The sequence below is a fragment of the Canis lupus genome, chromosome 21 (assembly GCF_003254725.2).
Source record: "Canis lupus dingo isolate Sandy chromosome 21, ASM325472v2, whole genome shotgun sequence".
Taxonomy (NCBI): domain Eukaryota; kingdom Metazoa; phylum Chordata; class Mammalia; order Carnivora; family Canidae; genus Canis; species Canis lupus.
This window is the reverse complement of record NC_064263.1, coordinates 23775014-23801796: the sequence shown is the minus strand read 5'-3', so window position 1 is coordinate 23801796 and position 26783 is coordinate 23775014. Positions and strand designations below refer to the sequence as shown.

At 45.0% G+C, this 26783-nt stretch overlaps 2 protein-coding genes across 6 annotated transcripts in view; one reads left to right on the top strand and one right to left on the bottom strand.

Annotated features, from left to right (window-relative positions):
• RNF169 (ring finger protein 169) overlaps positions 1 to 14146 on the top strand; it is an 80878-nt gene extending 66732 nt beyond the window's left edge. The window contains exons 5-6 of the mRNA XM_025458999.3: positions 7448 to 7547; positions 8109 to 14146. Coding sequence (XP_025314784.1) covers positions 7448 to 7547; positions 8109 to 9293 — 1285 coding nt within the window. The 3' untranslated portion in view covers positions 9294 to 14146. The remainder of the gene's footprint in view (positions 1 to 7447; positions 7548 to 8108) is intronic.
• A 655-nt stretch (positions 14147 to 14801) lies between these two features.
• XRRA1 (X-ray radiation resistance associated 1) overlaps positions 14802 to 26783 on the bottom strand; it is a 63611-nt gene continuing 51629 nt past the window's right edge. For 3 of the 5 annotated variants that reach the window (XM_025458995.3, XM_049098861.1, XM_049098862.1), the window contains 7 exons: positions 26432 to 26525; positions 25570 to 25685; positions 23421 to 23765; positions 20262 to 20460; positions 19343 to 19458; positions 19023 to 19128; positions 14802 to 18609 (listed from right to left, as the gene is read on the bottom strand). In XM_025458995.3, the coding sequence (XP_025314780.1) occupies positions 18356 to 18609; positions 19023 to 19128; positions 19343 to 19458; positions 20262 to 20460; positions 23421 to 23765; positions 25570 to 25685; positions 26432 to 26525 (1230 nt within the window). In that variant the 3' untranslated portion in view covers positions 14802 to 18355. Of the gene's footprint in view, positions 18626 to 19022; positions 19129 to 19342; positions 19459 to 20261; positions 20461 to 23420; positions 23766 to 25569; positions 25686 to 26431; positions 26526 to 26783 lie in introns of all 5 variants that reach the window. The other 2 variants (XM_025458998.3, XM_025458997.3) reach the window with 2 other exon arrangements.

Here is a 26783-nt window from a genome sequence, read left to right as displayed (position 1 = left end):
CTTCTTAGGATTTTCTCTGTCCCTCTGCCCCTCCCTCTCGAGCTCTCTCTCTAAAAAAAAAAAAGAAAGAAAGAAAAATAGAAAAGAAAAAAAAATCCAACTATATATGCTGAGACTCCCTTTAGATCCAAAGACAAATGTAGGTTGAAAATGAAAGTATAGAAAAAAATATTCTATGCAAACAGTGACCAAAAGAGAACTGGCTGGAGTAGGTAAACTAATATCAGAAAATGTAGACTTTAGGACAAAAATTACAAAAAACAAGATAAGCATTATAAAATTATTTTAAAAAGCAATCTACTAAGAAGATATAATCATTATATGGGGCACCTGGCTGACTCAGTCAGTAGAGCATGTGATTCTTGATCTCTAGGTCATGAGTTTGAGTTCCATGTTGGGTGTGGAGATTACTTAAAAAAAAAAAAAGATATAACCATTGTAAACACATGTACACCTAATAATAGATACACAAAATATATGAAGCAAAAACTGACAGAATTGAAGGGAATAGTAGACATTTTAATGATAATAGTTGGAGACTTTAATACCCACTTTCAATAAGGGATATAATATATAGATGAAAGGTATACAAGGATATAGAAGACTTGCACAATACTGTATACCAACTAGACTTACCATATATAAAGCACTCTACCTCACAACAGCAGAACACACATTTTACTGTATGGAATGGAAAATATGGAATATTTTCCAGAATAGACCATATGTTACACCACAAAACAAGTCTCAATAAATTTTAAAAGATTGGAATAATACAGAATATCTTTTTTTGACCAAAACAGAATGAAACTATAAGTCAGTGACAGAAGGAAAATTGGAAAATTCACAAATATGTGGATATTAAACAATACATTAAAGAAACCCTAATGGATCAAAAAAGATCACAAGAGAAATTAGAAAATACCTTGAGAGGAATGAAAATAAAACCCAACATAGTAAAATTGTTGGAGTGCAGTAAAAGTTGTGCTTAGAGGGAAAAGTATAGCTTTAAAACCCTATATTTAAAATGAAGAAATGTCTCAAATAAATAAGCAGATCTTCATCTGTGGATCCTCCCACCTGACTCACAGGCACTCCCAGCACTTCATATACTTCATTCACACTTCCACCCTGTGGCCTGCTTCCTGTACGTATTCCCAGTGGCAATGAGGATGAGTATTGATAGATGGCTAATGAGTGTGTGTAGAAAGCTACCCAGACTCTGGGCAAGGGAGAGACTGCAAATTTGAGCTTCCGTGCCATCCTTGGAAAAAGCAAAATGGTGGCTGTCAGCACTTGACCTGTTATGTTGCAGGATCAAGAGAATTCATACAAGCTTAAGAATTCTGCCACAAGAGGGAGCAAGAAGCAAGGAGCAGGTGTATCCATAGAAGGTCTGAGAAAGCTTCAGAATCCCTACCAAGGCTGATGGAAGATATTTGAGCCTGGAGGATGTGACTGCTCCTTCAAATGTGAAGACAGCAATGCAAAACTTCAAGGAACAAGGGGTGCCTGAGTGGCTGAATTGGTTAGGTGTCTGCCTTCAGCTCAGATTGTGATACTGGGGTCCTGGGATGGAGCTTCATGTAGGGCTCCCTTCTCAGCGAGGAGCTTGCTTTTCCCTCTCCCTCTACTTGCTGCTCCCCCTGTTTTTGTTCTCTGTGTCAAATAAATAAAATCTAAAAAGGAAAAAAAGACTTCAAAGAACATGAAAAATAAAGGAAATAATGACACCATCAAAAGATTGCAATAATTTTTCAGTAATGGATCCTAAAGACATGAAGATCTCTGATATATCCAGTAACGAGTTCAAAACAGCTGTTTTCAGGAAGCTCAGTGAGCTACAAGGAAATACAAAAAGACAATTCAGCTAAATTAGGACAACAGTACAGAAAAAAAAAAAAAGAAGAAGAAGAAGAAGAAGTTTAAGAAGAAGTTTAACAAAGAGAAATCTTAAGGAAGAACCAAACAAAAATTCTCCAGCTGAAGAATACAGTGAATGAAAAGAAAAACCCAGTGGAGAACAACAGCAGCAGAATGGATCAAGCAGAAGAAAGGAGATGAGAAACAGTGAAGAAAGCCAGTATCATGGGATACTATCAAAAGAAACCATTTGCGAACTATTAGAATTCTGAAAGAAGAGGAGGAGAGGGAGAAGGCAGTAGAAAGGTTATTTTAAAAAGTAAGAGCTGCTCAAATCTGGGGAGAGGTTTGAGTATCTATATTTGGGAAGCACATAGATCACCAAACAAACTCAAAGATTCTCACGAAATTAGAAAAGAAGAAGTAAAATTGTCTTTGTTTGCAGATGATATGATCTTATATATAGAAAATCCTAAAGACCACAAAAAACTGTTAGAGCTAATCAATGAATTCATTAATGTTGCTGGATCCAAAGTTAGCATACAGAAATCACTTATGTTTCTACAAACTAACAATAGAATATCTGAAAAAAGAAATAAAACAGCCTGAGAACACCTGGGTGGCTCAGTCAGGTAAACGTCTGACACTTGATTTTGGCTCAGGTCATGATCTTAGGGTTCTGAGATGAAGCTCTGTGTCAGGCTTCGTGCTCAGCCGGGAATCTCCCTGAGAATTTTTCTCTGGCTCCTCCCCCTGCTTTCTCTCAAACAAATATTAAATAAAATAGCCCTATTCACCATAGAATCAAAAAAATAAAATACTTGGGAATAAATTTAACCAGGAAGGTGAAAGATCTGTACATTGAAAACTGTAAGATGTTGATGAAAGAAATTAGAGACATAGATAGAGAGCTGTCCCATATTTATGGATCAGAGGAATTAATAATAAAAAAATCCGTCCTACCCCAAACCATCTATATCCATGCAATCCCTATCAATATTCCAATGACCTTTTTCACAGAAATAGAAAAAAAAATCTTAAAATTTGTATGGAACCATGGAAGACCCCAAATAGTCAAAACAATCTTTAGAAAGAACAGCTGAAGGCATCATACTCTCTGACTTCAGACTATATTACAAAGCTATATTAATCAAAACAGTATGATACTGGCATAAAAATAGGCAGAGACCAATGAAATAGAATTGAGAGCCCTGAAATAAACCTGTGCATGTATGGTCAGCTAATAGCAGACAAGAGAGCCAAAAATACTCAGTGGAGAAAGGATAGTCTCCTCAACAAATGATATTGGGAAACCTGCTAATCACATTGAGAAGAATGAAATTGGATGCCTATTTTATACCACTCACATAAACTAACTTGTAATAGATTAAAGACTTAAACATGAGACCTGAAAGTGTAAAACTCCTAGAAGAAAACAGAGGGGAAGAGCTCCTTGACATTGGTCTTGGCAATGATTTTTTGGATATGACACTAAAAGCACGAGCAACAAGAGCAAAAAGAAAGAAGAAAGAAAGAAAGAAAGAAAGAAAGAAAGAAAGAAAGAAAGAAAGAAAGAAAGAAAGAAAGAAAGAAAGAAAGAAAAAATGAAAGAGAAAAAAAGAAGTGTAGCTACTTCAAACTAAAAGTCTTTATCATGCAAAAGAAATAATCAACAGAATGAAAAGATGGTCTGAGAGATGGGAGAAGATATTTGTCAATCATCTGTCAGATAAGGGGTTAGTATCCAAAATATTTAAGGAACTCATATAATTCAGTAGCAAAACAAAAACAAAAAACCAGACAACAATAACAAACTCAAACAACCCAATTGAAAAAATCAGCAGAGGAACTGACAGACATTTTTCCAAAGAAGATATATAAATGGCCAACAGAAGGACACCTGGGTAGCTCAGCTGGTTGAGCATCTGCCTTTGGCTCAGGTCATGATCCTGGGGTCCTGGGATCAAGCCCTGTGGGGAGCCGCCTTCTTCCCTCCTTCTGCTACTCTGCCAGCTTGTGCGCGCTCTCGCTCTCTCTCTCTCTCTCTCTCGTTCTCTGTTCTCTCCCTCTCTCTCTCTCAAATCTTTAAAAAAAAATGGCAATAGGTACATGAAAAGATGCTCAATATCAGTAATCATCAGGAAAATGCAAATCAAAACCACAGAGATATTAGAATGGCTTTCCCCAACCGAATAATAAATAAGTGTTGACAAGGATGGGGAGAAAAGGGAACCCTTATGTACTGCTGGTAGGAAGGTAAACTGGTACAGCCACTATGGAAAACAGTATGGAAGTTCCTCAAAAAATGAAAATAGAGCTACCATATGATTCGGCAATCCCACTTCTGGGCATATATCCAAAGGAACGAAATTAGGATCTCCAAGAGCTATATGCACTACCATATTAATTGCAAGATTATTCACAATAGCTAAGCCATGGAAACACTTGAAATGTCCATCCATGGGTGAGTAGATAAAGAAAATGTGGTGTCTATATACAGACACACACAATGGAATATTATTCAGCTAGGAGGAAGAAGGAAATCTTTGCCAGTACAGCAACATGGATGGACCTCTAGGACATTATGCTAAGTGAAATAAGAGAGAAAGATGCATACTGTATGATATCATTTATGTGTGTGGAATCTTAAAAAATCCAAACTCATAAATACAGGGTAGAAACGTGGTTGCCAGGGGGATGGAGGAAATGAGGAGATGTTGGTCAAAGGGTGCAGACGTTCAATTGTATGGGATGCCTTGGTGGCTCAGCAGTTGAGCGCCTGCCTTTGACTCAGGGCATGATCCTAGGGCCAGGGATCGAGTCTCACATCAGGCTCCTTGCGGGGAGCCTACTCCCTCTGCCTATGTCTCTGCCTCTCTCTCTCTCTCTCTCTCTCTTTCTGTCTCTCATGAATAAATAAAATCTTAAAAAAAAACACTTTTCAGTGGTATGTTCTGGGCATCTTATATACAGCACGGTGATTATAGTTAACAATACTATATTATATACTTGAAAATTGCTTTCAAGTATACTTGGAAGTTAAATGAGCTCACCACAAAAAGTAAATGGTAATTATGTGAGGTGATGAAGGTGTTAACCCTACCATAGTAATCATTTCACAATATTTTAAGTGATCAGATCAATATATTGTAGACTTTATATAATATTATATGTCAATTATATCTCATAAAGTTGGGAGATAAAAAGCATCCAGATTGCAAAGGAAGAAGTAAAACTATCTCAATTCACAGATGACATGATATTATTCATGGGAAATCCTAGTAATGTTAGAATTTTGAAAAAACTACTAAAGCTCATAAACTTAGCAAAGTTGCAGGATACAAGATCACCACCTAAATATCAGTTGCATTTCTATACTATTAGCAATGAGCAATCTGAAAATGTAATTAGGACAGCAATTCTATTTACAATAGCATCAAAAAGAATAGGATAGTTATGAATAAATTTAACCAAGGAGGCGCAAGACTTATACACTGAAAACTACAAAACATTGTTGAAATAGTTGAAGACTTAAATGAAGGGAAAGATCTTCTGTGTTCATGGATTAGAAGACTTAACATTGTTAAGCTGGCAATATTCCCCAATGTGTTCGTTAACATTTTAATCTGTCATCCAATTTATTTCTGGGTGGCTTACATCACGGACTGTGTGGGTTCTGAGAATGCAAATGGATTTCAGTAGTATTCTAGGTAAAGTACAAAACAAGCAGATTTGTAAGCAGCTGCCATTATAGGGTGATGTCGAAGTTTCCTGCCTGTTCCAAAATACGTTTCCCACTAGGTAGTACAGCTCTCACATTATTTGCTTGTTCAGTGTTGAATTTTCTTGGTAAAGTTCAGGCATGTGATGCAGGTAGGCCATCACTTTCTCCTATTGATATTTTTAAAAAAGATTTATTTATTTATTTATGGAGGGGGGCAGAGACACAGGCAGAGGGAGAAGCAGGCTCCACGCGGGGAGCCTGACGTGGGACTTGATCCGGGGTCTCCAGGATCAGGCCCTGGACTGAAGGCAGCACTAAACCACTGAGCCACCAGGGCTGCCCTCTCCTATTAATATTATAGCATAGATTAGTTCAGCAGACCAGAGCCATATAGCAAGGTGATGTGGCCTTGAGACATAGGAGTAGAGAGTATTGAATGGGAGGAATAGCACAGAAATGCTGGCATAGAAGCCAGTGTGAGTAGGTAGGACAGGCCTTTAGATGGAGGGAGAGGAGAGGCACCCTGGGATGCATCTTATTTCCTCCTTTGTAAGTTTTCTGAGCTAATCCTGACACTGGCATAGTGAAACTTTAGAAAAGTAAATCTTTTGCTACAAAAGAGTAGGTATGATGTTGTATTTGATTCTAAAGCTAAATAGAGTCATGCATGTAAATAATTTTGGCTTGGGATCATCTGCATCCACCTTGACTTTTTTGGCAAATTCTTATTTGTCCTTCAAAATAGTGTGCCTCAGGGAGGCTTTTCCAACCCTGCTCTGCCTCCATCCCAGGTAATTAATAACTCCCTTTTTTATGCCATGCTATCTCCTAGGCATACTTTTTTTTGTAGTTGTACCATTTCACTGTATTATATTGAATAATTTGTCTGCCCCACTGGACTCTGATTCCTTGAACACCCTAAACTATGCCTCATTTTTCTCAGTATTCCCAGTGCTTAGATGGTGCTACTCAGTGACTAGCATGCAGTAAGTGTATGATAAATGCTTGTTGAATAGAGTTGTAGCACAGGTAAAATAACAGCTGTACACATGTGTAAAAGCATTATTCTCGCTAGATGTGTGTTAGGCACAAATTGGATAGTAGGAAGCAAAAGTGAGTAATAAGATAATCACAAACTCAAAAAAATTCCTACTTACAGTTCCCCTTTGTCACTGGGGTAGGTAACAGCCATCTGCATATAATTCTTACACAGTAAGATTAGTGTTATAATACAGGTACTGTGGGTATTGGATTGGGTTGTAAAGTTATAATGTTGCATGCATAAGACAAAAAAGCCATGTGTTCTTGAAATCTCTGAAGTCACCAGGATTTAGGCCTTTGGAATCTCAAATGTAATGAATTAAGGAAGAGACTGCATTTAATTTTGACTCCCTACATAAAAATTTAGTGCACTGCTATGTATTTTTTAAGTACTTAAATTTTGTTTCATGACTGACTTAGATTGCTTGAGGAGACTTTTGGGCCTATTAAAAGGAAAAGAATTGTTGTTTGTAAAGGTGATTCTAATACTGTATCCACCCTCTTAAAGCAGGTGAATTCTCCCTATCTCTAAGCATGAGCGAAACAGCCATTGGTCTTTTATCTTTTAAGCAGATCTAGTTTGGAAACAAAGGCTTACATCAAATGTCTTCTCTGGAGGGCTCTTTCTCTTTTGACAGGATTTGTTCTTAGAATGTGTTTTGTTAATAAATTAATTCATTTCCTATTGTAACTGCCCAAGGGAATTGTCTTTCTTGGCAGGTGGCTTTGAAAGCACTTCCTTAGTGAGCACATGGGCTAGTTTTCACTAATTGTCTTGTGTTGATTGTATTTATTACTATATGTTTTGTATTTATTTAGGAACCTAAATTCCAAGTTGGAAAGGAGTCAGAGCTGCAATGACACTGCTCAAGACAGAGCGAAGAGCAGACTCAGAGCACCCCCAACCAGCAAAACCAAGGTACACGTTTCTGGAGCTCTCTACTTCCTTCCTGTAGCTTCTTGCACATGGCCATGAAAGAAATTATTCCAGATGAGCAGAGGTAGAATGGGTCCTATGCATAGGAATTATGTTGGAGAATTTTGCAAATAAATGTGAAGGAAGAGAGTTTGAATTAGTAGCCAGAAGAGTAGAATGAGGGCCAGGAGAAGAACTTTTTTGAAAGTTCTAGATGAGTTTTTTTCCTCCTATAGGTTTTCTTTTCTTTGGTTTAGTTATTTATTTTTAATTTAAATTCAATTAATTAACATAGAGTGTATTAGTAGTTTCAGAGGTTGAGCTCAGTGATTCATCAGTCTTATTCCCTCTAGGTTTTCAATTTTATTAGTTGTTCCAAATGTGTAGGAATTTCTGCAAATGGTGTGCATTCTAGGTCAGGGATTTTCCCCATTTCTTAGGCTCACATCACCCTTTATCCCTTTTTTTAGTCTTCCCCTGCTATCCTTCTACCATCATGAAGGAATTATAAAGAAAAAAATATGTATATATGTATGTATATGTAATCTTTCTAACCTCTTTCAGGTCACAGCTATGACCCCAGCCTCCAACCCCATCATTGGTGTCCTCTTGTCCACGCAGAACAACCGCTGCCTCTCAGCCCCTGACTTAACCGTGGAAAAGCGTCTACCCTTCAGCTCCCTCTCATCCTTGGCTTCCCTGCATAAGCCAGAACGCTCCATCAGTCCTGAGAGCAATGACAGCATCTCTGAAGAACTAAACCATTTCAAGCCCATTGTCTGCTCACCATGTACTCCTCCCAAGAGACTCCCTGATGGCCGAGTGCTAAGTCCCCTCATCATCAAATCAACACCCCGCAACCTAAACAGAAGCCTGCAGAAGCAGACTTCTTATGAGGCTAGTCCAAGGATCCTCAAAAAGTGGGAACAGATCTTTCAGGAGCGGCAGATCAAAAAGACCCTTTCGAAAGCCACCCTCACCTCTCTGGCTCCAGAAGCAGGGGAAGACTTAGTAGTCTCTGAAGTTATCCATTCTAGCAAGGAGAAGCCACCTCTGGCCCTACATGCAAGACTGGCCAGTGGTCAAGCACTCTCTGAGTGTGCGGGACCCACCCCCATTGACCTTGATTATTTCCCCTCTGTTAGCCAAACGAAAGCGGAGCAGGGCAGTGATAGTAAAAGGAGCCCCGAGGTCCCATTGGAAACCTGCTGTTCTTCAGGACTCACAGTGGGAGCCAGCGGGACTTCTTTGGAGAGAGAGCAATACCAAGGGCCGGGGCCAACCCCAGATGCCAAGTCAGACAAAACCTGTTCAAGCATGACCACGAACATCTCGGCAGTTAATTCAGCGCTGCCCAAAAATAGTGTTCTGGGTGGGGTCCTCAAAACAAAGAGGCAGCTGAAGGCCACCAATCATTTTGATCCGCCGAACGGCGTACTGGCAGACGGCCTGGGTGAGGAGCCACTTCCTTCCCTGCGCCGGGGCCGGAAAAGACACTGTAAGACCAAGCACTTGGAACAGAATGGCTCCCTTAAGAAACTGCGACAGAGCAGTGGCGAGGTGGGTCTGGCCCCACCTGACCCGGTGCTGCAGGAGACGGAGCAGAAGCGGCAGCAGGAGGAAGAGGACCGGCAGCTGGCTCTGCAGCTGCAGCGCATGTTTGACAACGAGAGGCGGACTGTGAGTCGGCGGAAAGGAAGCGTGGATCAGTATCTCTTACGGTCCAGCAATGTGGCCGGGGCCAAGTAGCACCTACTGAACAGTATTACCTATTTTTAAGAGGTCTGTGGGCCTGATCGTTTATCTCTGAAGAGCTGAGTGTTCTCACTTTGGGTTTCTTCTAATGGCAAAACACTGTCTGCTACGGTTCTGAGAGGTTCCGGGGCCTTTGTAGGCTATATCCAAGGGAACTGTGTCTGCCTCGCTGTGACCGAGGCCAGAAGCACTCCTCACCCCCTGAGTGACCCACCCCTGAGGGCTTCTGGGCCAAATCTGGCGGCACCCACTTGGAATGAGATTCAGGAGCACGATGGCTGGACTTAGAAATGGTAGATGAGAGAGAGAGGATGCCTTCTTAAACTGACAGACCTTCTGACTTCTTTCAACAGGGTGTTATTTTAAATCAGCCTTGCAGATAAAAAGTAGTTCCATCTTCCTCATAGAAGTGGAACGGGGCAGTTCTTTGGCAGATCCAAAAGAGATTATGTCCCCTTTCTCCTTACCCGTGCCACAAGTAAATATACCTGATGAAAGCAATGGAATTCTCTTCTACAAAAGTTAACTTACTTTCCCTCTTTCAAAAGTAACGTTGAATTAACGCTGTCTGGTTGACCACTTTCACCATTGTGGTTCAGTTTGGTCTTCCCAGGAGCGCTAATGTGTAAGCCCCTTTGTAGATGATGGAACTGCAGGGCGAACGTTCAGGTTCTGGCACTGAGTGGCATCGCCCAGACTGACCGTTGGGTCTCCTGACAACAAATCCCATAGATTATCCACACTAACCGGTTGCTGTAATGGACTGCAACCCATGGGCATGCCTAGGGGAGCCTCGGGAAAGCTGGCTGAGCATTTGAATACTGATTGTGCAAAATCCATAGGCAGATATTTGAGATCAGTGGGAACTATCAACAAATACTGTGCAGTATCTGCTCTGCTCCTCACCCCCCCAGTTTACAGCCTTCTGTCTTTTGGGGCTGGGGAGGGCAGACCATCCACTCTATGAGACAGACTACAGTTGAACATTACTGCTCTCTACATGTCCAAGGGTTATCTGCAATGTTGATCTAAAATCCCAAAAATTTGCCCAGAAGTCAGGAAAGAGCAATGCTGAAACTCCATACTATGGAAACAAGGTATCTAGCTGGATGCAGCTGGTAAATTCAGTCCCATGGACCTTTGGGATTTATTTTTCTTAGCAGCTGACACCATGTGTCTTTTGCATCCCTGGTGGTGCTTGGTGCTTCTGCCCATCTGGGCTCATTGAGAATAGGGGTTAAGAGATGATTTTAGGGAGTCTCACATGGGCTGGCATTCCCTGTGCATGTATGAGCTGTTACTATAAAGTCATGTGACGGGCATTTTAACAAAGGTTTTAGAGCTTATGTATCCCAGTGTAAGATGTCCCTCTTGAGGGGCCCCAGCAGGATACTGTATAGATTTTCCAATGATGTTGCCATTGGCAAGAACATTTCTGGAACTTTCCTCAATGTCTAGAGATGGTAGAAATATAGACTCCTAAAATGTTAGAATTGGAAGGGACCTTAAGGACCATTTTTTCCAACCTCCTCTTCTTACTAAGGCAAAAGCCAAGATCCAGAATGGTGACTCACTGATCACTAGGGATCTACTGTATCACCTTCTTTTGGTTCCTCTCAGATTTTCCCCCTCTTCTCTGGGCAAATCTTTAATCTTTTGTGGTTATAGGAGGGAGAATTATAAGTCTAAAACTAGTCAGAAGCTATTTGAAGCCTCTAGGAGTAAAAGTGGGCCAAGAGGGTTCGGAATTACAAATGAGGTGTAGCTGTAAAGCAGTTGGAGCCATTTCCTCCTGCTGCTCATGAACAGTTCCCAGAGAGAACTTCCAGAGATGTCATAAGCATCTTGGTCATCATTGAGATACGTGAACCTCCTCAGTGACTACTTTGGTGGGAGTGTCACTCACTTGAATGTATGTGTTCTGCGTGTCTGTGTGTCTGTGTGCGTGCACACACGCAGATGTATGTTTTAAAAACACGCATCAATCTCATTCCTCAATATTCACACCACTTCAGTTCCAGGCCCTGCCAGCAACACAGGCCTCCACAGACTGCTGGAAGGTTGGTACCCAAGACGGCAGAGCCGGCACTGGTCTGCGTGGAAGGGGAGGGTGACTTACTCAATGCCCTTAGAGAAAGCCTCAGTTACTGCCTTTTGCTAGAGCTCCTCGTTGGTCTTAGTGAACAAGCCCCGGGAGGCTAGTCTGCTCGGGACTAGCAAAGACACTTCTTTTTCCACTTGCCACCTTTTTTCTATGTCTCCAATCATTTGAAAAACATGGTTTCAGTTGGAACTGATTTTTGGTTTTGGAAAAAAGATATTTTTAATAGAAAAAAATATATTTTAAATATTTCCCCAAAGTCATACTTTCATTTTAAGAAATTGTGTTGCAGTAGCAACAAATTTTAGTTTCAGGTGCAGAGTGAAAAGCTCCCTCCTGTTAAGAGGATATTCCAAACGCTGGATCCAGCTTCCTGACTTGCCCCCTTGCACCTACTGTTGTGTCTAGAGTGGCACTGACTCAGCTGAGCAAGAGTAGTCCTTGCTGTGAAGACAAAGCAGTTTAGGTCAAGGAGTGACAGGGCCTAACCTCTAATCTGCTCGGCTTTGGAGGAGGGAAAAAAACCACTAAGGTATTATCTGTACTTTAAGATGCTTCCCTTACTTAACTAAAACCTGAACACTTTCTCCTCCTGAAAAATGTCTGTGTCCTGTTGCTTGCTTGTTTGTGAAGTTTCTCACAAATGGAGTGGTTGACATGAATTATTTGAAGAAAGAGAAAGAGGAAAACAGAGTGATGGGGAGAGTTTGTGAGTGAGAACAAGAGAGACATTATTTCACAAACATTTCTCACGAATCATTGGAATCTGATTCACCATACAAATTCCCCATGTCCTATCAGCTCTGCTCCCTGTGTATATGCATTCTGTGCTTTCTCATTAAAGGGGGAGTTAGGAGAGGTTGGAGGATGAAGGTCATTCTGATGAGAAATCCAAGAAATGCGGTGCCCTGAGAGTGGGGAAGACCTTTGGGAACATATTTGTGACCTGTTGATTGTATCTGCTGGAAGAAGTCATCTGGGCTTGTTGGGTTGGTGTCAAATCAGGGGATTAAGCACCCAGCCCTTGGACCCTTTCATATAATTGCCTCTTTTTAAAAGATTAGTTTATTTTGGCTGAAGCTTCCCAGGAAAACTTTGTAAGTGGCTTCTATTATTTTTTTAATTTTTCAAATTTATTTAGATTTTGCCTGGAGGAAGAATTGATGATGAATGCCTTCTGGTTTTCTTGGGGTTTTTTCTTTTTTGTTTTTGCTCATTTTCCCTAAAAGAACAATGTCCTTAAGAGATTAAAGCTGCTTAATTAATTGTTGTCTGGTTACAAACTGACAAGCTAAGATGAGAAGCTGCCACTGTGCTTGACTGGTGGAGCTGATGACTGAAGGCTGTGCTGTTCGCCCTTTCTGTTCCATTTGACACACGTTCCTGAGCTTTGAACTTGTGCCAACCCTGTACTGGGTCATGGAGATACAGGATGGAAAGGACAGTCCCTGCTCTCGTGGAGCTCAGTACTCTAATGGAATGTGTTTGAATGTCTATGTGGCTGGAGTTTGTTCGCGGTCATGTGGAAGACCGCTTCTTCATCTAAGAGGATCCATTTAAGATACTCTCCAGCATCCAGCAGGCTGCCTCGAACATTTTAGACAACCTCCCACCCCCACCCTGCCATCAGTATTTCTGAATTTGATTGGAACACTGCTTTCCATTTCCTAAGTAATTTTACCAGAGGAGAATGAATTTTCCCTTCCAGTGACACAGGACAATAATTTCTCTTCAGGAACTGCTTTTGCTTAATGTAAAAGCCAGGAAATGAGGCAGGTGTGGATCATTGACATGGTCCGAGGAGGCCCACGTCCCAACTTTCTAACCTCCTCACCTCTTTCCCATCCAGACCTCTCACCACAACGGGCAGCAACTTTGGATTCCTTTTTCCTGCTTGGCTTTTCATTGAGATGGAAAGCCAGCAGGAGAGGAAGGAAAGAAAAATTGAAGGCTGGATTATAATCATAAAATGCTATAGCTGGAAAGGGCATGGAAATCATTCAGATCAAACTCACCCACCTGCTGCCCCATTTTTCTAAGAAATAAGGAAATTGAGGTCCAATGCCCTATTTTATACTGTGGTTTTCTAGGATCTAAAGAAATAGTCTGTTTAAATTACACAATTTGCTAATGAGGACACCCAAATGATTTAGGCGGCTTTTTGTTTTAATAGCTTTTTCTCCCCAATTTGTTGTTAGAATTAAAATATACCTATATCCTCCGAACACACACCCAGATAGGGAAAACCCCGTTATGTGACATGAATATGGTATCTTGGGAAGTGATATATTTTGATTGGAATAGTCATCATTTTAACCACCAATGGTTAAAACCCAGCCAGCCCTTCATTTTTCTTTGAAAATCAAGAACTCCTTAGGGACTTAAATCTTTCTCAGCTAGCCTTTTCTCCATCATCCCACAGAATGGTCTTTTGACCTGATTTTTATAAATTCTTGTCAATCAAGTGACAAAGCAGGTATTTGGAGGGGGGGGGGGCGGGTAGGGGAGATTCTAGGAAAAGCTGCTGAATAGCTTTTCCTCCAAAGATACAGAAAATGCATCTTTACACATGATTGTTATCCACTGTAGCTTTCAGAAGACTGTTCTACAGAGAAAAGAGACATAAGCAGAGGTCACGACCAGTTTAGAAATTGGTTAAATTGAAGAAAAAGTGCCAAGACTGAGTGTGCACATTGTTCTATGTATTATCAGTATTTTTATTCTTCCTAAGAAAAATATTTACATACTTCGCTTTGTGAGTAAATGCTTCCTTAATGTCTTGTTAATATGTGTGGCAGGCTCCCTGTCTACCTGTACCTGGTGTCTACATCAGCTAGTTGGACAAAGCCACGCTGAGGCTGGGCTTACTCATCTTCTGTCCCTCTCATTTGCAGTGAAACAGGCAATGCACTCCTCAGAGGTCAGGCTGGTAACTTTTGGGTCCTGGGTCTGGAGGGTAGACAGAGTCTCCCTGATAGCCCTGCCCACCCTCCAGCTATGCCTCCAGTGGGAACAGGGGCCCTCCGTCAGTGGGTCCAGCCCTTGGCCTGCAGCAGAACACAATTCCGAAGGAGACAATGGAGAACTAGGCCAGGGAAAAAATTATCTTAAATGCCACCTATTTGATTTGATTTTTGTTGTTTCCCGATATGCTGTTTACTCTCAATGTGTACAAATACAGTTGTCCTTAAGGTCTTTGCTCTTCCCACCTAGAAACAGAAAATGGGGTGTATATTGGTTTTCAGCCTGCTGTCCACATTAGAATGGAGAAGGGGCCTGGCCCTGGTGGACTGCCACTGCTGGCTGCCGCCTCCAGCTCATCAGAAAGAGCATCTTGACAAAGACAGACTCAGAACAGGGCATGCCCTCTTCTGTCAACAAAGAAATGGCACACAATCAAATGGGATGATGTGTTGTTTATTTAAACCGTACCAAAGTACATTCTTCAGTGTCTGTTTGCCTGCCTGAGGAGAGGCCCAAGTTGAGAATACAGTAAGGCAAACTCATGAAAGTGAGTATTGTTTCTAGTCAAAATCTTAACTTCTAGAGCACAATCACAGGTAAACTGGGGCTAAGCTTAGACTAGGTGTGTCTGATTTTTGGTGCTGTCTTTGGGAGTTGCGCCACATTGAAATGTCTTGCTTTTACATTCAAAATGGTGGGAGAAATTAAGAGGCAAAATGGGATTCCCTGGTGTGTTGTGTCTGGGGTCTGCTATTCCCAATTTATAACCCAATTCTATTCAACTGTTCTTACTCCTAATGAGGGCACGAGAGAGAGAGAGAGTAAAGAACAAACGTACAGGATGACATTGTCTGAGGCCACACTCAGAACGTCTGATTTTAAAAATACTGGCTTTGAAAGCACCGCTCAGGAATTCATCAAAATCCCCTTGGTGTCATCCATTTCTCATCACAGAACAAATGTTTCCCAATTTGAAGGACTGATGTAAGACATGCCATACGTGCTAAACCACTACTTACGGGGCCTTGAAATCTGGCTCAAGACTTTTCCAATAGAGGGTCTTTAAAATGACTCGCCAGAAATAAGGCAGCTGCTTGGAGGTCTAAGAACGAATGTGATGGTCCCTTGGCCCCTAAAGTATTGGACTCATGGACTCCCTGATAGCCCAGTGTGGTGAAGGGGGAGCCCTCCTTTATAGATGGGAAACTCTGGCCCGAACACAGCCTGGAAGTTGGGTCCTCTAACTCCAAAGCCACTGATTGCTTGCTTTTCCTGTTGCCCTGGCTCAGTCACCTCAAGATGGTGCCATCCTCCCACTCTGGGCTTGGCGAACTCTAAGATTCCAGTTGCTTTTTGGGTTGGATCTCCCTGGCCAGGGAGAGAGACCAGAATCTTCCCGTCTACACCCACCGTCAGCGGTGGCAGTGGCGGCGGGGGGGGGGGGGGGGGCAGTATTCTACAGCAGCCAGGATTGTGAGACACAGTTTGTATCTAGATCAGTTCTCAGTGCCCTCTCCTTGGCCATATCCAGCTCCCAGGCAGTTACTGGCATCTTGGAGAAGTGCCTAGGAAAGCAGGATGGCCCTACCTGGTTCTGAGCATTAATGGAGAAATTACTTCTGGTCTGCTCTTGTTAGAAGGTTGGAGAAGGCTCAGAAGAGTGTGGCAGCCAGCTTCCCATCTACTTACCGAGAAGGAAGGGGGCACTGGGTGAAAGCAGCCCAGGGGGTCAGAGCATCTAGTGGCAGATGTGCTGGGGAGAGTAACTGTGCTGGCAGCAGGGAAGGTAGATGCCACCCAAAAGGTTTCCCTGATTCGTTATGAATTCATGTTCATTTGACAATTCTAGTCAGAGGTTTTACTCCTTGAGATGAGGACCAGTTAGTATTTCTTCAAAAAAGGATAAAATTCAGGAAACCAAGTGACTGAAATTTGCTCGCTCAAGAGCCCTCAAAGTATGTTTTTAACACCTGAAGGAGCCAGAGATTGAAAACCCCACTGGTGCTGTGGGTAAGGTTAAATGGCCTGCCCTTTATCATATAGCAAAATGAGGGTTAAACATCAAATCCTGGCAACTCCAGAGGTAGAAAAGAATGGACACCATTGATAAACGATTGTATGGCTTCCAGAGATGCAGCAGGCCACCTGCACGGGAGGATGGGTGAGTAGACCGTGGGATACCCTCACATACTTACAACAGGCACTAGGAGGGGCAACTAATTTATTCAGATGGTATCCCGTGTAGAATAACGGAGAAAGTTTAAGAGTATTTGGTCTGGATAGATGGAGCCTCTTCAGGATGTTCTCACGTTGGAACAAACAGCAGCTCCAAGAGCACCGAGGCACTTAGGCAGATAGCTTTGCCAGTGGCTAGAACCGCCCAATAGCTTGACCAATAAGGGAAGGCACAGCCTTTGGAAGGGAAGGAGTTCCCCATCACTAGGGGTGCAGGCAGGAGCTGAAGTATCTTTTAGGGGCACTGCAAGAGGCTTCGGGTCTTGAGGCTGGGCTAGGACGTTCCCAGGAGACTTTCAAGCCAGAGAGCCTATGGTTGGTAACCGTTTGTAGCTGAAAGGTGCAATCCAGTTCTCTGGGACTGGGACCGAGCACGGCTTACAGGGTCACCGTCGGGGTGGTTCTCCTTCCTAATGTTATGGCCAAGGGCGTTTGGGGCCCCAAGAGATCCAAGGTGGTGAGTCAGCAACATGCTGCATTGTGAGTGCCACTTTGGGCGACCCTGTAGCTCGTGTATCTGTCCAGGTGCCCGTGTCAACAAGCATGACAAAACTGACTTTGCAACTAGCTCTGCATATGTGATTATGTTGTGTGACTTGTGTGAATGCAGATGTATGCGTCTGGCATGACCACAGCTGGTCCCACGTGTGAGACTGTGTGGCCAAGTAGGAGAGCGAGCAGGTATTTCTGTGCCCTAACAGTTTCACGCTCACAGCAGACATGCCACCGTGCTTGTCAGATCTGTGGCTGCAGGACAAGATTCTAGCTCAAGGATCACCTTAATAGCAACTTAAGTTGTAGGAGTTTGTGCCTTGCCGAGGATCCTTAATCCCTGTGCCACTGATTCCTGGTACCCCCCGGGAGAGTAGCCTTGGGAGCAAAGGTCGCCTGGGAGACTAGTGACACCCAGTGTCCACCCCCAAATGCAAATCTCTGGAGTTCAGTCCCCATGGCCTCCTCTAGATCCATCTCTGGAGCAGGTGCTGACTGTTGGACACTCACAAAAAGGGGCAACCCCACAGGCTGCCTTAACCAGAACCAGTTTACCTGTGAGCCCAGGCTGACCTCGCATAGCCCCAGGATCCATTTTAGAGCTACCGTGTTTGCAGTACGGGACCTCAGCTGGTGTCCTGGAATAGAGGACCTTAGGAAACTCCATGCAAGCCCTCCCCTCAGCCTGTCCCAACTCTGTGGCCATGGCCATCTGCTAAGGGAATTCCAGTCCTCTCTTCTCCCTCCTCTCCGTTTGCCCTCATTGTAGAAAAAGCTGTCCAACCAAAAACAAAAGCCCCTTTTCTGGAGGCATTAGTTTTGCCTCCTACCCCCGCAACATGTGCACTTTGTTGGCCATGGGTGGTTTGTTCATCCTCTGAGCCTTAGAGTCTGCTGCTTTTCTGTTGCATCAACCCCCTTGTCTTCCACCCCAGTGCTCGTCACAGCTGGTGGACAGGTGTGACTCAGGCAGGTTTCCTGAAGGATGTGCACATCAGCCAGGATCTTTCTCTAGCCCAATCCACAAGGAAGGCTACCTTGCTCTATGCACCCGCTCTTTATTGCTGCCGGGCCAGGTGCTGGGTCCTGCCCAGGCTGGGGAGGGGAGGTCCTGACCAGTGCCCCCCTCTCTGCAGCCAGCAAGCAAGGCCAAGCCAAGGTCTGAGGCCTGTACCTGGCCACCCAACCCCAAGGTGCGGTCCGGGACTCGGAGCCTGCAAAGGGCAGAGGGCACAGGCAGTGTGCATGGCCCTGTGCGCAGCCCTTAGCTTTTCGAGTCACTAGCTGTGGGCTCCTGGCAGAACTCATCCATGAACTGGAGGAAGCGGCTGAACCTAGGCTGGCCCTCACGCAGTGCCGGGCGGCCTGGGGGCGGCGCCGCGGCCCTGAACATGGTTCGCAGTGAGCAGTGCACCAGTTGCCGGTAGCGGGCCCGAAACTCCTTCAGCAGCCTCTTGGCCTCCAGGTATTGCTTCTGGTTCATCAGTCGCTGCTCAGTCCGCTGGCGCAGGACAGCTCCTGGAGGGGGCGAAGCCTGAGGGGTGCCACACTCGCTCTGGGTGCCCCCTAGCCCAAGACATTGGGGACTGAGTTGGGAGGCACCCCCTCCATGCCAGAAAGTGGGATGGAGTGAAAGGAGGATGCTACAGGGCTGGAGGCCATCCTCCCCAGCTTTGTGGCATTAGGAAGCCAGTGGGTCCCCTCCTGGCTTAGGCCTTAATTCTGGTCCATACTGTGTTGTGTGACTCTAGGCAACTCCCTGCCTCACTCCATGCCTCAGCCTGTCTGCACAAGAGGAAGAGCCGGGGCAGATGCCAAGGGCCCTTCCTGCCCTGACATGCCTGTGCCCTCTGCCTCCCAGTTAGCAGATGAGTAAACTACTCTGTGTCCGGTAGGTTCTGGACAGAGGCTGGGGGCAGGCAATGCTGTACCTAGAGGAGCCTCAGTAATGTTCCGGGGATCCCGCATGCGAATGAGGATGTCATCCAGCAGCTGGGCTCGAGTCTTCCGAGGTGGGGGAACAGGGATCCTCTGGGCCTGAGGCAAGGTAAGAGGAGCCTGTCACTCCAGTCCAGTGCTCAGCCTCTCCTGGCCTCACCACCTCATCCAGACTCAGCAACAAGCAGGAGAACCCATGGGGGCACTGGGAAAGCACAGCCCTCAGAAGGTCCTGAGGTGACAGCCACATCTCTACCTGGGGGATCCTGAGGACCCACCTGAACACTCAACAAGGTGGGGCTGGCCCATTTACCCGTTTCTCCTTGGGAACATAGTGTTTCTGAAGCTTATCCAGCCTGGGCTTGGAAGAGCGGCACAGCAGGGGGTACTTGAGCATGTGCTGCAGCGCCTGTGTGTTCTTCTGGATTCCTATGGCAAAAAGGCAAGGCTTGGGGCAAGGTACCTGTCCTCCATCTACTGGATGCCTCCCTCAATTTTTCCCTTCCCTGGTCTCACAGTAGCCCTGGGTGAAAGGATTTGAGAGGCCCCAGAGGAACACGCTACGCTGCTCCATCTTTCCCTGATCTGCTGCAGGGCCCGAACCTCCATCGTTCATCCAGTGAATACTTGTCCCCTATGTGCACAGATCCTAATGGACCAGTAGCACTGGAAAGGGGAGAGGGACTGACCCCAATGTAACCCCATTTAACAGCCATTTAACAACCCATTTAACAGTGGGTTACACTGTAGGGACTGACATCTGAGAGCGCAGCTGAGTGCCAGGCCCTTTGAAGCACAAATAGCATTAACACATCAGACTAAAACAAGGGGCTCAAAGAGCGCTCTCTTGCCTCAAACCACATAGAGAGGATTTGGGATGTTCCATCTGGGGCTCAGTTGGGCTGGGAAGGAGCTTAAAAATCTGGCCAGTCTAGGTGTCTGCTCATCAAACCCTTTCTGGAGACACTTTTCCAACCAGAGCAGCTGGGCCTAGACTTGCAGGAATCTCAAAACAGCTGTGGCTCCTCCAAATCCAATGAAGGCCCAGGCCAGGAGTCCTGATATGTGAGGCTCCCAACCAGGACAGCTTCAGGAGCCCTTTGACAAGACATTCATGCAGAGGGCAGCATTCCAGACTGGAAATGAGGCATGCCACCAGCTTTAGCTTTGCCCTGACTTGCTCTGGGCTGTGGACTGAGGGTCCCCGCCTTGGAGCCATTCTCCTCACATACCCTTTGGCTCAATAAATGCTGGATCAGGCTTGGCTGTCAGCAGCTCCTCGTAGCCATGGTACTTGCTGGGGAGGGAGGCAGTTGGGAGCTTCCTCCAAGCCCTCTTTACCTCTCTGGGAGCTGTATGGGGTGGTCTTTGCCCTTCCTTCTTCATGGCTGAATCATCCCTCAGGAGGATGGAGGGAGGCAGCTCGTTCACCTGTGCCCAAAAGAAAAGCATCTAAGCATCAGCCCTGTGTGTACCTATGCCGGGCCCGGTTAAGGGCAAGAACCAAGACTGAGGTAAGAGGAGGCAGACATGAAAGCAGACAATGATCATGCACTTTGGTAAGCGCCATAGAAGGGAGCACAAAGGTTCTGGGTGAGCCCACCGGAAGCCTGAACCCTGCCTGTGGGACCAGGAAGCTTCCTGGAGGAAGTGAGGCCTTAACCTGCCTGAAGTCTTGAAGAAGCAGGATAGCCATCTCCATGTGGGGAAGGGGAGAGGGATGGGCTATGAGTGATGGGGAGAGAGAACTGCCACAGGCCAGGAATAGCAGGGGCCGAAACACACATAAGAACCAGCAAGGTGGATTTGGGAGAACTCCGAGTTGGTATCGTTGAGGTATATGGTGAAAAGATGGGCGACTGGAGCAATAGGCAGGCCTCAGATCAGTAAGGACTTTTAAAAGCCAACCTGAGGGTGTTTGCTTTGTTTTTGTTTGTATTTTCTTTATCCTCACTGTGATGGCAAGCCACAGAGGAGTTTTAAGGGGTGAGTGAACACTGTCTGAACTCACACTTTTAGCCTACCCTCATGGTTTTTTTTTTTTTTTAATTTTTATTTATTTATGATAGTCACACAGAGAGAGAGAGAGAGAGAGGCAGAGAGAGAGGCAGAGGGAGAAGCAGGCTCCATGCCCCGGGAGCCCGACGTGGGATTCGATCCCGGGTCTCCAGGATCGCGCCCTGGGCTGAAGGCAGGCGCTAACCGCTGCGCCACCCAGGGATCCCTACCCTCATGGTTTTTAAAGAAACATATCTATGAGACCTGAATTTCATGTAGGGATATTGTTTATACCCTTCATTAAAGCTTGTGGTTAAGAAGAAATAAAAAATCTGAACAGACCTGGAACAAGTAGAGACTAAATTGGTAATTTCAACAATTGTCACAAAGAAAAGCCAAGAACCAGATGGCTTTACTAGTGAATTCTTCTAAACACTTAAAGAAGAATTAACACTAATCCTTCACCAATTCTCCCAAAAATTAGGAGAGCTCATTCTCTTTCTTAATCTTACAGCTCATTCTCTGAATTATTACCCTGAAACCAAAAGTAAGGAAAGACATCACAGAAGGACAATACAGACCAATATCCCTATGAACATAAACACAAAAATCCTAAAAAAAATACTAGCAAACCAAACTGACAACATATAAAAAGGATTATATACCATGATCAAGTGGGACTTATCCCAGGTATAGACAAGTTTGGTTAAACATCTGGAAATCAATGAGTATGATACACCATTCTGATAGATAAAGGACAAAAAAAAATCACATGATCACTCAATGGACACAGAAACTATATTTGGCAAAATCTAACACCACTTCGTGATTTAAAAAAAATTCAACAAACTAGGAATAGAAAGAAACTTCCTCAACCTGACAAAGGACATTTATGAAAAACCCACAACTAACATCAGAATTAATGGTGAAAGACTGAAAGCTTCCCCACGAAGATGAGGAACAAGATGTATCTGCTCTTGCTGCTTCTATTCCAGATTGTGCTGGAGTCACAGCCCCGGCGAGTTGGCAAGGGTAAAAAAGCTTTTTCCATCATGGTGACTCACAGTTGATTGTATTCCTTTGGCTCCCAGGAAGCTCACACTTGCATTTTGGCAATACACCTCTGTTACGAGAGCAGCAGTGCATGATGAGTGGGTTACAGTGATGGAGACCTTATTTACTCTCCTGTCCACATTTTCCTTTCATCCAACTTTCTCAAACTCATTTTTATTTATATCTTTTCAAGCTTGTTTTTAAATATTTACTTAGACTCTGCTTTGTTCTAAAAGTTTCTGATACAGTTCATAAAGATAGTTTTACACCATATAAATGTGTACGTCACCAGAAGTCATCTTTAAAAAAGGGATGGAGGGCAGCCCCGGTGGCGCAGCGGTTTGGCGCCGCCTGCAGCCCAGGGTATGATCCTGGAGACCTGGGATCGAGTCCCACATCGGGCTCCCTGTGTGGAGTCTGCTTCTCCCTCTGCCTGTGTCTCTGCCTCTCTCTGTGTGTCTATGAATAAATAAAGTCTTTTAAAAAAATAAATAAAAAATAAAAAAGGGATGGAGTCCAACATAAATGTATGCATGGACATTTTGGAAAGCTCTGGAAGCCTGGAGAGGTGAGACTGGAGGTACAGAGATGAGGAAAGGCAACAGTACAATGACAAAATTCGAGGGACCCTGCCATCTCTTCTAGCCTCATAGTTCCCTTTTCCTACATGTCACCTTCTGCTGCCCAGACACTGAACCATTTGTGGTTTCTGCACATGCCACTTAAATTTCTGTCCTCTGTAGCCTGCTTCATGCTGTTTGCTCTGCCCAGGATGCCCTTCCCGCCCATGTTTTCACCTTGTCACTGCCTACTCAGCCTGCAAAGATCAGCTAATTGGAAGGAACATCTTTCAGGAGCCCTCCTGGTCTGGGCAGAGGACCCTTCTTTCCTCCAGGCTCCCAGCCCCTGGGTTTTCCTTGGTCTCGGCACTGACTGCATGCACAACTTCATCAGACTGAGGACTTCTCAAGGACAGGATCTTTGTCTTGCCCATCTGTATTCCCTGTATTCCGAGGCAGCAGCAGAATTCATGTGACCTTATACAGATAGGCAGAGGCAGCTGCAAACCTTCCAAGAAACCAATCAGAACCATGCCCGAGCCAGACCCCAGATGCTGTCTGTGCCACAGGACCATGACTTATCTCCCTGGATCTCCCCACCAGTAGTCTTGGATCAACAGATCTCTCAGAGGAGTTTGCAGGTCCTGTTAGGGGTGCTTTCTTCTGGTTTCTGGGCCTGTCTGGGCTTACTTCTGGCTGCCCACAGCAATCCAGCAATGCCAGGGTTGTGCAGAAGCCCCTAGGAGCTAGGAACAAGGCAGGGGAAGGGGAACCAGGCACCTGGGTCAAGAATATGGACTCCATGCTCTTGGTGTCCTCGTCTGATGGCCGTTCCGGGCTGAGGTGGCTGGGTCTGTCATTCTCTTGGGATGTGGTCTCTTCACTATGCACGGTGGAATCAGAGCAGATGGGAGGCAATGGCACGAAGGTCCGGTGGGACAGGGAAAGGCCCTCCAGGCCTTCGACAGGCATCTGCTCCAGAGGACTGCTTCTGGCAGCCAATGGCTCTTTAGTTGGCCCTGCATCAGACTCTAGCATCTCCTTTGAGGAAGACTTGACTATGGTCACAGGTGGATGATGGAGAATTAGAGGCTGCTTTGGCACCTTTGGGACTTGGGTTTTTACCTGTCAAAGGAGAAAGGCTAGATTGGTTTGCTTCCTGATCAGAATCTCTCCTTCTGGACCTCACTAGACTAAGGCTAGTTGGTACAGTGATCAGAGTACTGGATGAGGGCTCATAGGCAGAGGGAGGGAGCCAAATCACACTAACTGGGCATCTACAATGTGCCCTGTACATGTTGCTTTATTTATACCAGGGCTCAGAGAGGTAAAATGACTTGTCCAAGGTCACAGAATTATTTGGTGGCAGAGCCTGGACTATCTGATTTCCATCCTGGGCTCTGCCTCATTCTACATCCCTGATCATATTACTTACTCTGGCTCTCAATAGCTGTATTCTCCTGATTGAGGTTTAACATAGTACCCTCGACTTTCCTCCTAGGAAGGCTTGGAGGAGATGGTCCTGTGCCTTCTGGGAGGCAGCAGCACCAGGTCCCTTTCAGGATGCTGGTCCCTATATTTTTGAGGTTTCTTTCTTTCTTTCTCTTTCTTTCTTTCTTTTCTTTCTTTCTTTCTTTCTTTCTTTCTTTCTTTCTTTCTTTCTTTCTTTTCTTTTCTTTTCTTTTCTTTTCTTTTCTTTCAGATTTTATTTATTTGACAGAGAGAAAGAAGACACAAGCAGGAGCAGCAGCAGGCAGTGGGAAAGGGAGAAGCAGGTTCCCCACTGAGCAGGGAGCCAGATGTGGGGCTCAATCCCAGGACCCTGGGATCACGACCTGGGCTGAAGGCAGGTGCTTAACCAATTGAGCCACCCAGGTACCTTATGGAGTTTTATAAGGCAAATCTCTCTCAGAGTTCAGAGCCAAGGAAATAATTTCTTTCCTGTTGTAATTCTCAGCTTCCTTAATTAATTAGCAAAAGACCACTGTCCTGGGAGAGAGGATTATGGACTTAGCATCTGGCTCACTCTGACTGCACCCCTCTCAGGCTGGCTAATGGAAAGAAGACAGTCCAATTCTTAGAGGCAACAAGCAAGGGAAAGATGACAGAAACCTTTTGAAATTCTATCTATTTCTGGCTTTTAATCCTGCTCTGGTCTTCTAAGGGCTACAGACTAGTTTGGCTGGACAGAGACAGGCTGCATAAGGGGTAGAAAGGGAATAGCTATTTAACTTTTGAGATCAGCAATGCCCAGTCTAGCTTTTAGTTATAGGAAGGCTGAAGTTCAGGAAGGAGGAGTATTTCACAGAAATTTCTGCAATCCTTCAGATGAAGGAGAGATGTGACTTACTCTACAGCATCCCAGAGGCAAGTCTAAGACCACTGGCTGGGGTTGGTTTGGGGCAGCAGATTGCTCTCAACATAAGGAAATGCTTCCTGAGACAGGCAGATGTGTATTCTAGGCCAGGTGCAGCCATTCATGACTCCTACACATGGTTAGAACTCACGCAGGTATGGGCTTGAGGGTTTACAACATATTTTTCTATCTAATGCTTCTCTAGATGAAGGAAGCTTGGAGTTGAGAAGCTGAAGCTCAGAGAGTGAAGCTCTTGCTCAAGTTCAGGCAGCCATGGAAAGGGATGACACCAGGCTCATCCCTGGGTCTTCAGACTGGTTTCTCCCCTACATCACAGCTCCTTCTTGGGGCCTCAGTTTCTCTGTAAAAGTTGGGGGTAGGATTCCATGACTGTTTTGTCCCTTCTGGGTTTATCTGTATGTAACAGATGTTGAAAGAAGACAATGCCAGTACTACAGACCCAACAGAAGGAATCCATGATGAGTGTGAGAGGGCACTCTCCCCAGGTCAGTTCACATCCATTAAGATGGGTTCCACTTCCTCCGGGCTTGGCAGTCCTGCCTGAGGACTTACCTTCCGAGAGTCCTTCCGAGGCATCAAAATATGATGCTTAGCTTTTACTATCTTCCTTCGAATCAAGTGGATCCCCAGCCGCTCCTGGAGGAAGCTTTTCAGCAGTGGAGGGATCCCTGGAGCCATGATGGGGAAGTACGGTTACTATCAACGGATATTTACTAGGGGCTTACTATGTGTCCAACACTGTTCAATCTGCCAGACATGTATTAACTTGTATCATTCCCACACCAACCCCAAGAGATAGGTACCTATATCATTTCCATTCAATAGGTGAGGAAACTGAAGCACAGAGAAGTTAAGAAATTTGCCCAAGGCAATAAGGATGGTGCAAAGCAAGGGTGAGAACTCTGTTGATGTCACACTAGGACCTAGGATTCTAATGTGCCTCCAAAGTGTCATGCTGATGTAGCATCCACTGCACCCATGATGCTCTGGGAGGGGAGGGCCTTGCACCCCTCACAGCTGGGGAGTAGAAAGTGAGGCCACAACAGACCTGTTCAACAAAGCTGGGAGTCACTTAAAGATCTCATGCAGGATCTAGCTAATTCTGTATTCCATTCCCAGCTCTGCCTCTTTCTTGCTGTGGGACCATATGTAGATCATGAACCTCCCTGGTCCTCAGTATCCTTCACTGAGCATGGGGACAATGATGCCTGCCTCACAGGGTTGCTGTCAGATAAGCTGGTACAGAGCAGGTGCTCAGCAGTGTGTTGTTCTCTCCATCCCCAAATGCACCATGAACTTTGTCCACCCATGACACAGAGCAGAGCCCAGGGCTCAGCATCGATGAGGTGGGGTTGAGGGTGCCCAGACTGCCCCTGGCCACCAGGATGGGGGTGCAGGTTTGTAGGCACCATACCTCGTGTATGGGCCACCAGAGGGTTGTTATGAAAGATGAGCTCGCAGAGAGACGGGAAAAGAGCTACTGGCAGGATGGCATCTTCCTTTGCGATCTGTAAGGAACACAGGGAAGAGCTTCAGGTCAACACTGCCCCACCTCTGTCCCAGTGCCACCAGGCCCCACACTGCAGGGCTGCGTGCTTACTGGGGCTTCAGTGCAGTCGGGTAAGTGATGCTGCTATGCTCAGACTCAGTGCTGGCCAGTGTCTATCCTGCAGTTTTACCCACTCACACCCACAGAATCAGGATCCTGTTTGAAATTCCACATTACTTTTCATATTTGAAAGTTAAGAATTGTTTTTTCTTCTCCA